The sequence below is a fragment of the Diabrotica virgifera genome, chromosome 9, assembly GCF_917563875.1.
Source record: "Diabrotica virgifera virgifera chromosome 9, PGI_DIABVI_V3a".
Taxonomy (NCBI): Eukaryota; Metazoa; Arthropoda; class Insecta; order Coleoptera; family Chrysomelidae; genus Diabrotica; species Diabrotica virgifera.
This window is the reverse complement of record NC_065451.1, coordinates 14215069-14231361: the sequence shown is the minus strand read 5'-3', so window position 1 is coordinate 14231361 and position 16293 is coordinate 14215069. Positions and strand designations below refer to the sequence as shown.

General features: G+C 35.6%; 1 protein-coding gene across 2 annotated transcripts; it reads right to left on the bottom strand.

Annotated features, from left to right (window-relative positions):
• Positions 1–3120: 3120 nt before the first annotated feature.
• Positions 3121–15954, bottom strand: LOC114330670 (uncharacterized). 2 transcript variants are annotated; one of them, XM_028280075.2, is made up of 2 exons: positions 15812–15954; positions 3121–3581 (listed from the first exon to the last, which is right to left on the bottom strand). In XM_028280075.2, exons 1-2 carry the CDS (start codon positions 15836–15838, stop codon positions 3174–3176), a joined length of 435 nt encoding a protein of 144 aa, XP_028135876.1. In that variant the 5' UTR covers positions 15839–15954; the 3' UTR covers positions 3121–3173. The 2 variants fall into 2 exon arrangements, with proteins under 2 accessions (XP_028135876.1, XP_028135877.2); XM_028280076.2 differs by lacking the exon at positions 3121–3581 and adding an exon at positions 12399–12805 and having other exon boundaries at positions 15812–15939.
• Positions 15955–16293: the final 339 nt, after the last annotated feature.

The following is a 16293-nucleotide window of genomic DNA, read 5'->3' as shown; positions in this document are numbered from 1 at the left end:
TTCGCCATATATTGTTATTAAGGCACCCTGCCAATCTATTTGCTTTTTGTACTTGATTTCTCACTTCTTTGTCTAGGTCTCCGTAACTTGACAATGTAATTCCAAGGTATTTTACTTCCAATGCTTGTTCAATACTGATACCATCAATTTCTATTTTGCATCTGATTGGTTCTTTACTGATTACTATTGTTTTGGTTTTCTGAGATAAAATTGTCATATTGAATTCTTTGGCTCTTATGGTAAATCTGTGGACTAATCTTTGCACACTGTCTGCATCTTGGGCTATCAATATTGCGTCATCTGCGTAGCAGAGTATTTTTACTTCTTTGTTTCTCATTCTATATCCTCTTCCTTTGTTGACGTTTTTGATGATTTCATCCATGATTAAATTGAAGAGCATAGGACTCAGTGAGTCTCCCTGTCTTATCCCGCTGCCTATACCTATAGGTTCTGTAAGTTACATAAAACTTCAATTTCAACCAACAAAAAGGGAGATAATTCGTTTAATTGCTGCTTGACAAAAGTTATTTTTCAATATATTATATCAGTTGTTAGCGTCAACCATAGCATCATCCATAATAAAATCAAAGCTTACACTAAATAACATAACAAAATAAATTTTATAAAATGCCTAAACATTAGGTATACATACTTGTTTCACTAAGTTTATGGAACAACTCAACTAATATTGTTCTATCGCTTTTGTCTTCTCATACACTATACACTGGTAGGTAATATAAACTAGACATTTGAGCAAATTAGCGTTACGCGCGAGCAGTCGATCGGTGGTCTATCAGATAGATTCTATCTCTTTTAACCAAGCGATCCCGCGCATGTTACAGACAAAGATGGCTAGACCACTCAAAGTGAATATTGACCAATGACGTCCTTGATGTCGGCGTTACACCTCGATACACGGAGCGGCCCATACCTTACCTAGTCTATTTTTATTATATCTATAGGTAATAAAGTAATAAAGTCTGTTGTAGTACTCATTTTGATAAACCACATTACCATATGAATCAAAATAAATCATTTTTAAATTATTATCATCTAATGCAATGGTACATGTTCTATTCTAAAGCATCCTTTTGATTTTATAGATGCTAAAATATTTTTTACTTTTTTCAGGCGTAATAGTTCAGAATGATTTGAAAGCAACTTTTACAGTTATATGGTGGTACTAAATCTATTCTTGGAGGCACTAAAATTAAAATTGTTTTGGAGCTTAGAGTCTCATTATTTATATAACATCCACATAAAAGTGGATAGAGTTCTTTTGCAGCATTATCATTACATATAAAACGAGCATTTTATGTCGCGGCGTCACAATAATTGACGCCGCCAATCATTCCTTAATGATTCTGCAAAAGAATTCGATCCATTTTATGGACAAAAACGTTTTCATTTTAAGGCCTTCAAGAACATACTTAGTACCACCATGTAACTGTAAAAACTTATGTAGATGTAAAAAGCTGAGATTTCCTGATAATCTTGATGCAAATACATGAAACAACATGTTTTGTAAAAATAATATTAATAAATAAGAACAAAATTAGTCCATAGAAATAAGATTTTTCCCGTGACACATCCCCCTCCACGTCGAAACCAAATTTTTTGAATAGTATTTATTTGTTGCTTAGAAAATTGCAAAATAAGTCATACATTTTGAGATATTATAAATGTTCATAACTTGTTCATAATGTAAAAATTAAGTTAGAACTTTTTTATTACACGGAATGCTGAGACTTCATGTGCAATTATATTTTAAATTTCAAAGTAATTGGTCAAATAGTTTAAAAGTTATTTAATTTGTTTATCATAAATTCATTTTTTTTTAAACACTATAAGTCAGAAAATTATGAGGTCACAATAATATTTCGGACAGTTTATGAAAAAAGAACATCTATACTATTAACATAATTTCAAAAATGAATAACCATTTTAAATTTCGTTGCAACACGAAACTACAGCCCCACCACTATTCCAGTTCAATCAGAGAGTGCAACAAGCACCTCTACCGGTTTCGAAACTTATTAGTCTCTCATCAGGAGGCACATATGCTGCTCTCTCTGACCCAACTAGAAGAAACCCCGGCGTGCAGTCACGGATTGCAACGAACGAAATGGCAGAGATGCCCTAGCGACAACTGCTAACAAAAGACTAAGTTTTCAATCTAATAGCACATAAAGCAACATCAAACAATGCTACTCTACATCCTACCAGACTGAAAACAATGGGAACCTTCTCTGGTAACACCTCCGAGGCTTCTACAATTTGCAAGCCATAACGAATGCTGAGACTAACGAAGATGAGGGACTTTTACAATTTATAATTCACGTCCCATCTGCTCAGCGCGGTAAAGTTAAAACGAGAATGGTTCCCTTCGTACTCCAATCAGAGTAAACATGAAAATCAAAAATGAATCAGAGTACTCCAATCAGTTGGTTATTCATTCCAAAAATGGTTATTCAAAAGTATTACTGTAACTTCATCATTTTCTGACTTATAGTGTATTTGACCAATTGCTTTGAAAGTTAGGATATGATTTAAGCACCAGAAGTCTCAGCATTCCGTGTAATAAGAAGGTTCTAAGTTAATTTTTACATAAATTATGAATATTTATAAAATCTCAAAATGTATGATTTATTTTACAATTTTGTAGGCAACCAATAAGGATAGACATATTTAGCGAGCGCCATATTGAAATTTTTTATACGATTTATGAGGTTCTCACTCTTAAATTTGTTTAAAATGCTTAACTTTTTGGTAATAGACGAAAAAAGCGAAAATTTACCGTTTTTTGATCTTTATTTGTTTATAACTATGTATATCATCAAAATCGGCTGCAGAGAACATATAGGTTATTATTATAGATGTCCATACTACTCAAAAAAATTGGTTTCGTCCTGGAGGGGGTTGTGTCACCAACAGGATATTTTTTTTCCTTATTTCTCTAAACTAATCTAAAATCACAGTTTTTCATGTTTTTTGTGCGGTTTTCAGCAATGGTTTATTAATCGTGTTTTTTTACGAGAAAGGACTATACAATGGATATTTTTCGGGTAGATATAAGGATTAAAACCGAAAGCCGAAGAAGGAGAAGAAAGAAAAAAAACATTCTGTGTTTAGTACATATTTATTTGTGAAAAAAATAATACTTTCTTTGTTTACTAACCCACAATAACCCCCGGTGGTCCAACAATAACTTGTTGTTGCTGTGGAGGCACAACAACATTGATAACTTCTGGCGGATCTGGAATACCTACGATATTCTTAAAAATGCCAACACCTGATTTTATAACAGCTTTAGCTATAGTACCAAGGCCGAGTAAACCACCAACGAATCCACTGGCCCCTCTTGTTTTGGGGCAGAGCGAAGAATCCTCGTCACATGCCTCATCCAATTGCATTTCTCCAGATGCGTCGTCTGGAGATGCGTCGTCTGGAGATGCGTCGTCTGGAGATGCGTCGTCTGGGAATGCGTCTGAAAATGCGTCGTCTGCCTGTAGTAACGCATCAGGATCTGAATCCAGTAGTGATGAAGACTGAGTTAGAGATGCAAGTGCAGTCACCAAGACCTAAAAATTATTTTTAATTAAATAACTAATATTCATTAAGAACTTCGTAGTTCGAACTACGAACTAGTTACGCGAACTATGAAAAAGAATAAACCTAGCATGGGCAGCGTATAGAAAAACTCAAAGACAAGCGATATACCAATTTCTTTAAAACGTAAAACATTTGACCAATGTGTGTTGCCTGTGATGATTTATTGTGCCGAAACTTTGACATTGACAGCTACAACTTCTAAAATGCTGCAAATAGCCCAGAGAAAAATGGAAAGGTCAATGCTGAGTATATCGCTTCGTGACCGAGTTAGAAATGAAGACTTAAGACGAAGAACAGGAGTTACCGATGTAATTTTTCCGAATTGCCACCCTGAAATGGAACTGGGCCGGACACGTCGCCCGAATCAGTGATGGAAGGTGGACGAAGAGATTACTGAGTGGAGGCCGAGATTAGACAAAAGAAGTAGAGGAAGACCACCTATTCGTTTGACTGACTATCTCAAGAAAATATCTAGAAATTGGATGCAAAGTGCTCAAAATAGAGCACAATGGACAAAAATGAGGGAGGCTTATGTCCAGCAGTGAACGCAAAGGGCTGGGTGATGATGATGAGTAAGAACTTTGCCGAAAGAGTGATGAGAAGAGGCAAAGAGTTTGCAGAAAATTATTGAAAAATATAAACTGGATCTACATTTAGAAAAGAAGACAAACATAAAGTTTAATGAGTCCTTTGTAAAACCTATAAAATTTATTAAAATCCTTTTAAGGGCTACATCACAGAACGTTTTCGATATTTAAAAATATCATCATCAGTGTTTAGAACTGGTTGATCATAAGCTGAGCCATCAAAGAAATACCAGGGTATGAACCCTTTAAATGGTATAATAATTTGGTCTACTAGCATATTTGCTTAAAATGTACTAATTTCAAAAGAAATCGTTGGAATACAACAAACCGGCATATTTATGTTTCGTGGACCTTAAAAAAGCATTTGAAATGGTAAAATTAAGGAACTCTATCTATTTGTTATAACTACTCAAGAGAGGTACCTCTAGGAATAATTAAAACGATCGAAAACATCTACCAGAACAACACAATAAAAGTAAAAGTGGAAGATGAACTAACTGACCCAATTAAAGCTGGCAATGGGATAAGACAGGGGGATTCCCTGGGTCCTTTATTGTTCAACCTGATCATGGATGAAATAAAAAGTAGTAAAATAAAAAGGATATCAAATGGAAGAAAAGCAACTTAGCAGACGATGCAATACTAATATGTACCTATCTCAAACTGAGGATGATTTAAAACGTGTGCTACGATTGTAATATATTGGTAGGATTGTAGTTTTAAAATATCGCTTATTTTGTTAACTGATTACCACTTTTGTAAAATATTCTAGTCGGGGCTACTTGGCCCATATTAGCGGGGGTTAGTTATATGGCGAACTAAACCCTGCTCTTTTATTGTGCTTACATACAAAACGAAATCTTTTACTTTTTAGAAAAAAATGAGAACATACAAAAGGAAAACAGAGAAGGGTAAAACCCCGGACAATATTATGAAGCAAGCAGTGAAGGGCGTCCTTGAAGAAAATTATTCGGTCAGAAAAGCTGCAAAAAATTTTGAGATACCAAGGAAAATATTGCAAAAAATTTAAGGCAGTTCAGGAACAAAATGGAAATTTGATAAATATTCAAATAGGTTACGCTAAAAGCCGACAGGTAATCTTTAACTTAATTTTGTTTTCTTTTTCTTCACGCAGTGGTGGATCCAGGGGAGGGCGATGGGAGCGATGGGCCCCCTTCTCAAACCAAGTTATATAGAAAAATTATAAAAACATTCATTTCTTCATTTATTCTTCATAGAAATTTAGCCAATCGCCTCCCCCCCCCCTCCCTTGACGATGCTAGGTCCTGCTGGATCCGCCACTGTTCTTCAGCCGATTAAAATTTGTAGGTATTTTCTACTGAACAGGAAGAACTTTTGAGTGGTTATTTAAAAAAGGCTTCCGATATTTATTATGGTCTATGCCTTAAAGAAGTCAAAAAAATTGCCTTTGAATATGCATCCAAAATAAACAGGATATTTCCTGAGCCTTGAAAAAATAAAAAGATGGCAGAAGTGGACTGGTTTTCCAATTTTTTACGGAGAAATCCCTCTTTATCTATTCGAACTCCAGAAGCAACCAATCAGGCTCGTGCATCCAGCTCCAACCCAACGAATGTTAAAGACTTTTTTGACAATTTGGAAACAGTATTAAAGAGGCACAAGTTTGATCCAGCAGACATTTGGAACATGGACGAGACCGGCCTGACTACTGTTCAAAAATCAAATCGGGTAGTAGCTAGGAGGGGTTTTAAGCAAATGCGCAGAAATATATCTGCAGAGCGAGGAACTCGTGTTACGTTAGCAATAGCTGTTTCGGCTTCAGGTAACAGTATCCCTCTATTCTTTATTTTTCCTCGCGTCAATTTCCGGGAGCATTTCCTTGAGGAATCCCCGGAAGGTAGCTCGGGTGATGCGAATCCATCGGGGTGGATGGTAGAAGTGAACTTCATTAAGTTTGCTCATCATTTTGTTAAATATACCAGAGCTACAAGAGAAAGACCTGTGCTTCTTTTATTAGATAATCACGATTCCCATCTCTCCATTGAAGCCCTTGATATTTTTAAAAATAACGGTGTCGTGGTGTTATCTTTTCCCCCACACTGCAGTCATAAATTGCAGCCATTAGACCGGTCAGTACATCAGGGATATAAGGGATAGTGATGCGCAATACATAGCCTCTCCTATTCAAATGTCAACCTCACCTGCCCGTGAGATGATCTCGATCATGATCATCCGGTACATCCTGCTAGATAACAAACGAGGCGCTGACGTCCGAGTGATTGCCGGTATAAGCAATCCCCCACTTACTGACCAACAGCTTCGGGTGGAAGAGTCGGTAAGTGGAAGGGCACCTTCTTGTCCTAGAAATGAGAAATCATTTCTAAAGGCGGACGAACCAGGCATGGTCAACGGCGTGGAGATGCATAAGGCAACGGGAAACCAATGCATTAAAGGCTCATAGAGCATCCCTAGTTAATCATCATGACTAACAACATAACTAAACACTCTACTGATCATGAAACTCGGAAAACAAGATCCGGCAGAGGAGGAAACTCACAAGACTGCAAGGCCTCCCCGGTCGTCAACATGCGAAAACCTTGCAAAGTAGCGACGTGGAATGTTAGAAGTCTACATCAAGCTGGAAAAGTACATAATGACGTTAATGAAATGGAAAGGCTGAATGTAGACATTTTAGGAATCAGCGATGTCCAATGGCCCGACTCAGGAAAGATGAAAATCAACAATAAAACAATATACTATTCAGGAAGTCAAGACGGTTCGCACAGATATGGTGTTGGGATAATACTAAACAAACACATGGATAAAGCTGTAGTAAATTTCATTCCATACTCCAACAAAATTATCCTCTTACAATTAAATCAGAATAAACCCAAATTAAACATAATACAAGTTTATGCTCCGACTGCGGACAAACCAGAGAGCGATATTGAAACTTTCTACGAAGACCTAGACAATATTTTAAAATCCATTAAAACGCAGGATGTTACAATTATAATGGGAGATTTTAACGCAAAGGTTGGAGACGAAAAAGTAGAAGAATGTACAGGAGGATATGGTCTGGGCAACAGAAACGAAAGAGGTGACAGGCTTATCGAATTTTGCCAAAACAATAATTTTGTCATAACTAATACATTGTTTAAAATGCCAAAGAGAAGACTATATACCTGGAAGTCACCAGCAGATCAAGAAGGGAGAATTGTAAGAAACCAAATAGATTATGTATTGATTAGACAAAGATACAGGAGCGCAATTATATTTGCAAAAACATATCCGGGTGTCGACATAGGATCAGACCACAACCCAGTAGGGACCAAAACTAGGCTTAAAATAAAAATAATAAAACGCAGAACAACAGATGTAAAAATCGATACAAGTAAACTAAGAAACCCACTCATAAAACAACGCCTGACAGATGAAATTAATAACCGTTTAATGAATGTTAAAGAACAAATCCAACAAAATACTGAAACAGAGACAAAATGGTTATTAATAAAGACAGAAATAGATAAATGTCAAAAAGAAATTCTTACACCAACCAGATACAAAAAGAAACAATGGATGACGGAAGAAATCTTAGATTTAATGGAAGAAAGACGTCAGCATAAAAACAAAGATAATCAGATGTACAAAAATGTGGACAAACAAATAAAATCCAAAATTAAACAGGCTAAAGAACAGTGGTTAAAAGAACAATGCGCAGAAATAGAAGAACACCAGAAAAGACATGATAATTTTAACACACATACAAAAATTAAGGAATTAACGCAGACCAACAGAAAAAGAAAACCGGGAATACTAAAAGATACAGATGGAAAACTTGTGTTGAGTACTAACGAAAAATTAAAGAGATGGACAGAATACATAAATGAATTGTTCAAAGACAATAGAACAGAGCAGATGGAAGTCGAAGTAGAAGATGATACGGTTTTGAAGATATTAAAAGAAGAAATTAAATCGGCATTAGAAAACAGCAAAAATGGTAAAGCAGTAGGTCCAGACCAAATCCCAGTAGAAAGCTTAAAATGTATAAATGATGAAACCTTAGACATTATCGTAGACTTGTTTAACACAGTGTACAAAACAGGAAACATACCAAAACAATGGTTACTCTCAACCTTTTGTGCTATCCCTAAAAATACAAACGCTAAAGATTGCAGTGGATACAGAACAATATCATTAATAAGTCACATTCTCAAATTATTCTTGAAAATAATACATGGTCGTATAAACAAAAAACTAGAAGAAGGAATAGATGATAGTCAGTTTGGGTTCAGAAACGGACTAGGAACCAGAGAGGCGTTATTTGCTTTTAATGTGTTAGCTCAAAGATGCATGGACATGAATGTGGATGTGCATGTTTGTTACGTTGATTTTGAGAAGGCTTTTGACAAAGTAAGACATGAAAAATTAGTCCAAATTCTAAAGACAAAAAACATAGACAAAAGGGACTTACGAATAATAACAAACCTTTACTGGAATCAAAGAGCACAAATTGTATAGATAACGAACTCAGTCCAGAAATTGAAATCAGGGGAGGAGTTCGGCAGGGATGTCGAATTACTCTTATTATGTCTCTATTACTCTTTAATGCATATAGTGAAGCCATTTTTGAAGAAGCATTGCTATCTCAAAGTGAAGGAATAATAATTAACGGAAGATCTATTAACAACATAAGATATGCAGATGACACCGTGATTAAAGCAAACTCTGCTGAACAACTCCAACTACTACTGAACAAAACAAACAATTTCTGTAAAGAATATGGACTAAAAATGAATATAAAAAAGACCAAATACATGATAATAACTAAGAAAACAAACATACAAACAAGCATACATTTGGGAAATGTACCGATAGAAAGGGTTGATAAATACAAATACCTAGGAACCTGGATTTCAGAGAAAAATGATCAAACAACAGAAATAAGGACCAGGATAGAAATAGCAAGAAATGCGTTTGTAAAAATGAAAACAGTTCTCTGCAACAAAGACCTTAGCTTAGAACTGAGAGCAAGAGCTTTGAGATGCTACGTGTTCTCGATACTACAATATGGACTTGAAAGCTGGACATTAAAGCAAGAACACATAAATAAGCTACAGTCATTTGAAATGTGGTGTTACAGAAGAATGCTTAGAATAGCATGGACACAGAGGAAAACGAACACGGAAGTACTGCGAGAAATGGGTAAAGAATGCGAAATAATAAACACAATAAAAATAAGAAAGTTACAATCTCTGGGACACGTAATGAGGGGACCGCGATATGAAATGCTAAGACTGATAATACAGGGAAAGATAAGAGGCGGAAGGAGTATAGGAAGAAGGAGAGTGTCATGGTTAAAGAATTTAAGGGACTGGTTTAGATGCAGTTCTATAGAACTCTTTAGATCAGCGGTGGATAGAGTAAAGATAGTGATGATGATATCCAACCTCCGATTAGGAGACGGCACTTGAAGAAGAAGAAGAAGACCGGTCAGTTAATGGACCAATAAAAAAGTATTTCCATGGGGGATGTGATAGCTGGATTACTAATAACCCAGGTAAAACAATGACGATTTATTTAATTCCAAAAATTGTTAAGTCAACCTTACCGCTAGCATGTACCCCCCAAAATATAAAATCAGGATTTGTTTGTACTGGAATATGTCCCTTTAACAGAAATATTTTTGGGGGGCAAGATTTCTTACCTGCGTATGCAACCGATAGGCCTCCAAATACAGTGATTGCACCAAATTCGATGAATAATAGCGCATTAGATATTGATGCGTCCCCCAAATTAACTACTCCTCCAAAAAAATAAACAATCATCTTGAAGATAAGGAGAATTTCATGGGTGCTATAAATAATGACATCTTTTTGAAAGATCTGTTAGAAGCCGGACCGTCACATGTTCCTTCTCCCGTTTGCGAGATATCTTTGGAAGAAATCACACTGTTACCAAAAGCAGGAGAGAGAACAAATAAAACAGGAGGCAGAAAACGTAGAACCCCAGCAATTTTAACGGATACACCAATAAAAGATGAGCTTGAGTTAGAGAAGCAGTAGAGAAAAAAGAAGAAGACAAACCAAAGTAAAGCAAGTTTAAAGAATGTAAATAGAGACATATTATGTTCTAAAAAAACGAAAGCTAAAAGATAGATTCATCTTCAGAAGAGGACGAATGCTTCTGTATAATATGTCTCGAATCATTCTCTAATAGTGTTAGTAGGGAGAAATGGGTAAATGTAAAGAAGGGGCTCACGAAGCTTACACAGCTGGAGATATCCTTTTTTGTGTGCGATAACTGTTTGTCCGATTCGGATTAATGATTGTATATTTTTACAAATTTATATATATAAATTACAAATTATATATAAATTACAAATATATTTTTATTGATGTTATTGTTTTGTAATTTATTTAAAACTATGGGCATACTTGCCCCGATGATGTGGCTCACTTGCTCCGCTTCAGGGGTTAGTTCGCCCACTCGACCAGCCTAACAAAAATATGTATAAACCCTTTAAACATTTGTTTTTGAGTATTTATTTCTACTGTAATATAGTGCTCACACCTTGTATTATTATGTATAATAGTTCAGAAAAAGATATCTAGTTTCATGTAATTATAAAAAATCAAAATCCAAAAAGTGGGCCTACTAACCCCGGTCTCCCCTAGTAAGGACGGCGAGAGACGGTTCCCCAATAGGAAGACGATCAGTGGGAAGACCACGAAAAAGGTGGAATGACAACTTACTGGAGGCACATTGAAAAACAGACAGAGTAATGTCTATACACAAAGAAGAAGAAAAAGACAATATGCAGGAAAAAATAAATCCTACAAAGAGGTATAAGTGGAATTTATAGTGCTGCACTGGAATTTGGAAACATGGTTAAAGCTGTTATAAATTCAGATGTTAGAATTGTTAAGAATATTGTTAGAACCACAGCGACTGTTTCTTCCACCACCGGTGGTAATTATTGGTTATTAGTCAAACATAGCAGTTTTTTCTCACAAGTAAATATGTAATAAACACATAATATTTCCTTCCTGTTCTATTAAAATCCTGAGGTATAACTTAGTCCAGTCTTCACAGATTTGGGCTCTACTTTGAACACGCTGAATTTTGATGAAAATATCAATTTTGGTACCTACTCTAAAGAAGACGAAAAAAAGTTTCCCACTACTGCCTCCTGGCTTCACCCTAAAACATCTCCTCGTGGGGGATAATATAGAAAACATCGATTTTTAGGAATTTTGAGCAAAAATGTACTCTGTACTGTACACTGAACTATAGAATGAACCGTGTAGAAACAACGCTTTAAGGTACCGGCGACTTTGAATGTCAGTGTCTGCGTGAAATCAATTTTTTAAGTAAAATTTGTATCAATTCAGTGGTGAAAATTCGATGTCTTTTGATAAGAGCGTCCAATCTTTTTTTGTTACGTTTTGTATTTTATAGGTGACCGGTCACTATGGAATTTTCATTGGTAGAGCCTAATTTTCAAAACCTATAATAAGAAATTTCAATTTTTAGTTTTGGCAACAAATATGAGGCATTTGAAATATGCCTAACAAGGCTGAATTTATACTTTCACATTACACATGATGTCACGTCACAGAAAATGCTTCCACCAACAGTGATGAGCGCGCTAATAATCGACAAAATAGCGCAAAAGATGGAAAACTTAATACATTACGAATCAAAAAGAGATGAAACTAGCGGAGAAGGAAATTATTGTTATAAACGTATAAAATAACATTACATTCCATAGTTTTCCACATTTAGACGTCTGTGCCGAGTCCTTAGTTTATAAAATTCCACTGTCACAATGACAGTTGCCATACTCCTCTGATACTTTTAAAGGTGGGAAACTATGTAAAGTTACGTTAATTTTTACAGGAACAGAAGCAGTTTTAAATGTTTTAGATATTTTGAAATGTGAAAGTTTCAATTCAGTGTTTTTTAAAAATACTTCTTATGCCAGATGAATCCAGATATGCCCTCCTACAAGCCATACTGCAAGGACAAACATTTGGAAAGAGGGGTCCAGGAAGAAGAAGAGATCCTGGTTGAACAATATCATAACCTGGTTTAACTCGTCTCTGCAGCTTTTAAACGCTGTTGCAGATAAGATAAATATTGCCATGATGATTACCAACATTTCTCACGGATAAGCACATGCAGTAGAAGGATTTTAGAAGAAAAGAAAAAACATTATGTATTTAGTACATATTTATTTCTGACAAAAATACTTCTTATGTTGACTACTAACCAATAATAACTTTCGGTGGACCAAGAATAACTTGTTGTTGCTGTGCAGGCACAACAACATTGACAACTTCTGGTGGATCTTGGATACCTACGATATTCTTAAAAATTCCAACACCTGATTTTATAACAGTTTGAGCTAAATCTCCAATTCCGAGTATACCACCAATAATTCCACTTGCCGCTCTTGTTTTGGGACAGAGCGAAGGATCATCTTCACATGCCAGAGAGGGAAATGGAACTGGATCTGGATCTGTTTCCTCAGATACGTCATGTGCCTGTAGTAATTCAGAAGGATCTGAATCCAGTAGTGGTGAAGGCTGAGTTAGAGACGCAGACGCATTCACCAAGATCTAAAAATTGGTTTCAATTAAATGACTAATATTCAGTTTTAGTGCGGGAAGATCAACCATAGCGGTAGCGGGTAGGTACCCCTCTATGGTCCCTATAGAGGGTAGAATTACTTCAGGGAGGTAGCGTCCCTGCCCACGCGAGCTCCTGGTTTTTCCTCCCTTCCCTACTTAGGTGAAACCAGGCCCTAACCCTAGTATTACCCTACCCAAACCCCAAATTCTTTTCCCATATCCCATCCTTACTTGCCAACCCGTCGTGCCAGCACGGCGAATTATTTATCGGCTATGAAGCCATATTAAGTAGGCATGAAGTCCTGATTCAAGGGGAGCCATCAACAATTAACATCGAAGACACTAAAAAAGCTGCATCACTGCTGAAAAATGGACGTGCTCCTGGTGCAGAGGGGATATATGCAGAGTTAATAAAAAATGGAACCAACAAACTATTCGAGATACTAACAGTAGTTTTACGAAATTGGACGTTCTACGAGGAATATGTTTCGTGCACTTAGAGAAAATTATGGTCCACATAATTGGCCTACCGGACGCACAATTCGCTATATACCATCAGTAAGTTTGATACCCGGTTATCATTATTGAAAAACACGCGACCAAATACACCACATTCAGCACATACTGAAGAAAACATAGCAACGGTAGCGGATGGTGTACGCGAAAATAACGAAGAATCGATTCGTCGCCGTTGTCAACAGCTTGAATTGTCTTGGTATTTTTTTCCCTTTCTTCTATGTATCTATTCCTTATCTCTATTATTACTTTCGTGACCATTTTCATCCTAAAGAATTGTGTTCTACAATTTTCTTTGTCGAACAACTATATCCTCTTTATAAAATTTTGCTTGGATAGATTTGTATGTATTATTCATAAATTTTAAAAAGGCGTACGACTCTGCCAAGAAATAAAAAAATTGCGAAAGTTATGTAAGAATTTGAAATACCTACGAAGCTCAAGAAACTGGTGACTATGACATTGAAGCATACGGCCTGTAACGTAAGAGTAAAAGAAGGAACCTCAGAAGATTTTGAAGTCAGATCAGGACTTAAGCAAGGTGACCCGCTATCAACGCTAATATTTAATATGATACTATAAAAATCATTAGGAATAACAACTTAAATAGAAATGGGCACATATTGTATAAGAGTCATCAATTAGTGGGGTATGCAGATGATGTGGCAATTATAGCGACGAGTGGAAAGATACTGAAAGAGATAACAGGAAGATTAGTAAATGAAGCGTATAAGCTGGGTCTACAAATAAATCAAAAGAAAAGCAAAGTTATGAAAGTAGGAAGAGAAGGGGAGATGGTACAAAGTTGATGGGAAGCACACAATTAGGAGAGTTTAAGTTTGAGAAAATAGGCAAATTTGTGTACCTATTAGCAAGGATAACAAACAAGTGTGAGAAAATGAAATAAATTGATGCCAGATTAAATAAAGCCACTCGATTTGCAGAAAACATGAATTATTTACTAAGATCAAAGCAGCTGTCATGGAATACGAAATTCAGGATTTACAAGACTCTAATAAGACTAACACTTTGAAGAAGCATTGCTAACTCAAAGTGAATGAATAATAATTAACGGAAGATCTATTAACAACATAAGATATGCAGATGACACCGAGATTATGGCAAGCTCTGCTGAATAAGGCCAACTACTACTAAACAAAACAAACAATTTCTTTGAAGAATATGGACTAAAAATGAATATGAAAAAGACCAAATACATGATAATAACTAAGAAAACAAACATACAAACAAGCATACATTTGGTAAATGTACCGATAAAAAGGGTTGATAAATACAAATACCTAGGAACCTAATTTCAGAGAAAAATGATCAAACAACAGAAATAAGGACCAGGATAGAAATAGCAAGGAATGCGTTTGTAAAAATAAAAACAGTTCTTTGCAACAAAGACCTTAGCTTAGAACTGAGAGTAAGAGCTTTGAGATGCTACGTGTTCTCGATACTACAATATGGACTTGAAAGCTGGACATTAAAACAAGAACACATAAATAAGCTACACTAATTTGATATGTGGTGTTACAGAAGGATGCTTAGAATAGCATGGATACAGAGGAAAACAAACACGGAAGTATTGCGAGAAATGGGCAAAGAATGCGAAATAATAAACACAATAAAAATAAGAAAGTTACAATATCTGGGACACGTAATGAGGGGATCGCGATATGAAATGGTAAGACTGATAATACAGGGAAAGGTAAGAGGCGGAAGGAGTATAGGAAGAAGGAGAGTGTCATGGTTAAAGAATTTAAGGGACTGGTTTAGATGCAGTTCTGTAGAACTCTTTAGAGCAGCGGTGGATAGAGTAAAGATAGTGATGATGATATCCAACCTCCGATTAGGAGATGGCACTTGAAGAAGAAGAAGAATAAGACTAACAGCGATATACAGATGTGAGACACGGATACTCAACCAAACAACAAAAGAAAGAGTAAGAAGATGGGAAAGGAAAATACTCAGAAGAATATTAGGAGGGAAGAGAACAGAGGAAGGGTATATAAGAAGGACAAATGAGGAAGTTTATATTTACAAAGAACCACAAATTTGTAGCGTAATAAAATCAAGAAGGTTGCAGTAGGTGGGACATATAGAAAGTATTAATGATGACAGAGTGGTTAAGAAAATAGGAGTACCATATTATAAAATAAAGAGAAGAAGGAAACGAAAGCGATGGAGAGAGGCGGTAATCGAAGACTTAAAAGAAAGCCTATGGAAAAAGTTGACAAGTAACAGAAAGCTATGGAAAATAATACAATTCTTGGGAAGTGGAAGAAAATAGAGGACTGGGGGAGATGATGTACGTCCCGGTTAAAAAATCTAAAGCAGTGGAGTGGAAAAACAACAACAGGCCTCTTCAGAACTGCTGCAGACAGAGCAAAATAGGCCATGATGACCGCCAATGTCCTTATTTAATATTATTTGGACAGTTTGTTCGAAATATAAATTAAAGAAGGTACTTACCAATAAGTAAATAATTCGGAATTTCATGTTGGATCTTCTTCGAAGCAAGAAATTAACTAAATGATTTAATTTCTATACTTTTTATTAATTTAGCTATATATTATTAACAATGACATAATTAAACGGTGGGACAATTTAATATAATATTATAATTCATTATAAAAGTAGGCAGATTCTACCTACTTCTACATCTTTAACATTAATTGTAATATTAAATATTAATTATTTTTTCCTAATGGCACTGGCAAAGCCACAACACCAGTCATTTATTGTTTTGTCAGCCATTGCTTACATTTTATACATATGGTACATTGATACGCTTACCATAATTATAAAACCCTTAACCGAGGGAGTGAATGGTATGTAGGGCTTACAATACCGAGCCAAAATCTCAATACCGGTATTTGGTATTTAAAATTTCAAATACCGGGATTCCGGTATTAAAACTGGTATTATGAATAAAATATATACACGTTATATTT

Excerpts from the sequence above, each read along its gene's own strand:
- LOC114330670 (XM_028280075.2), bottom strand. The coding sequence starts at position 15,838 with ATGAAATTCCGAATTATTTACTTATTG. Across the intron at positions 3,582-15,811 it reads TCCGAATTATTTACTTATTG|GTCTTGGTGACTGCACTTGC; the intron begins GTAAGTACCTTC and ends AATAATTTTTAG.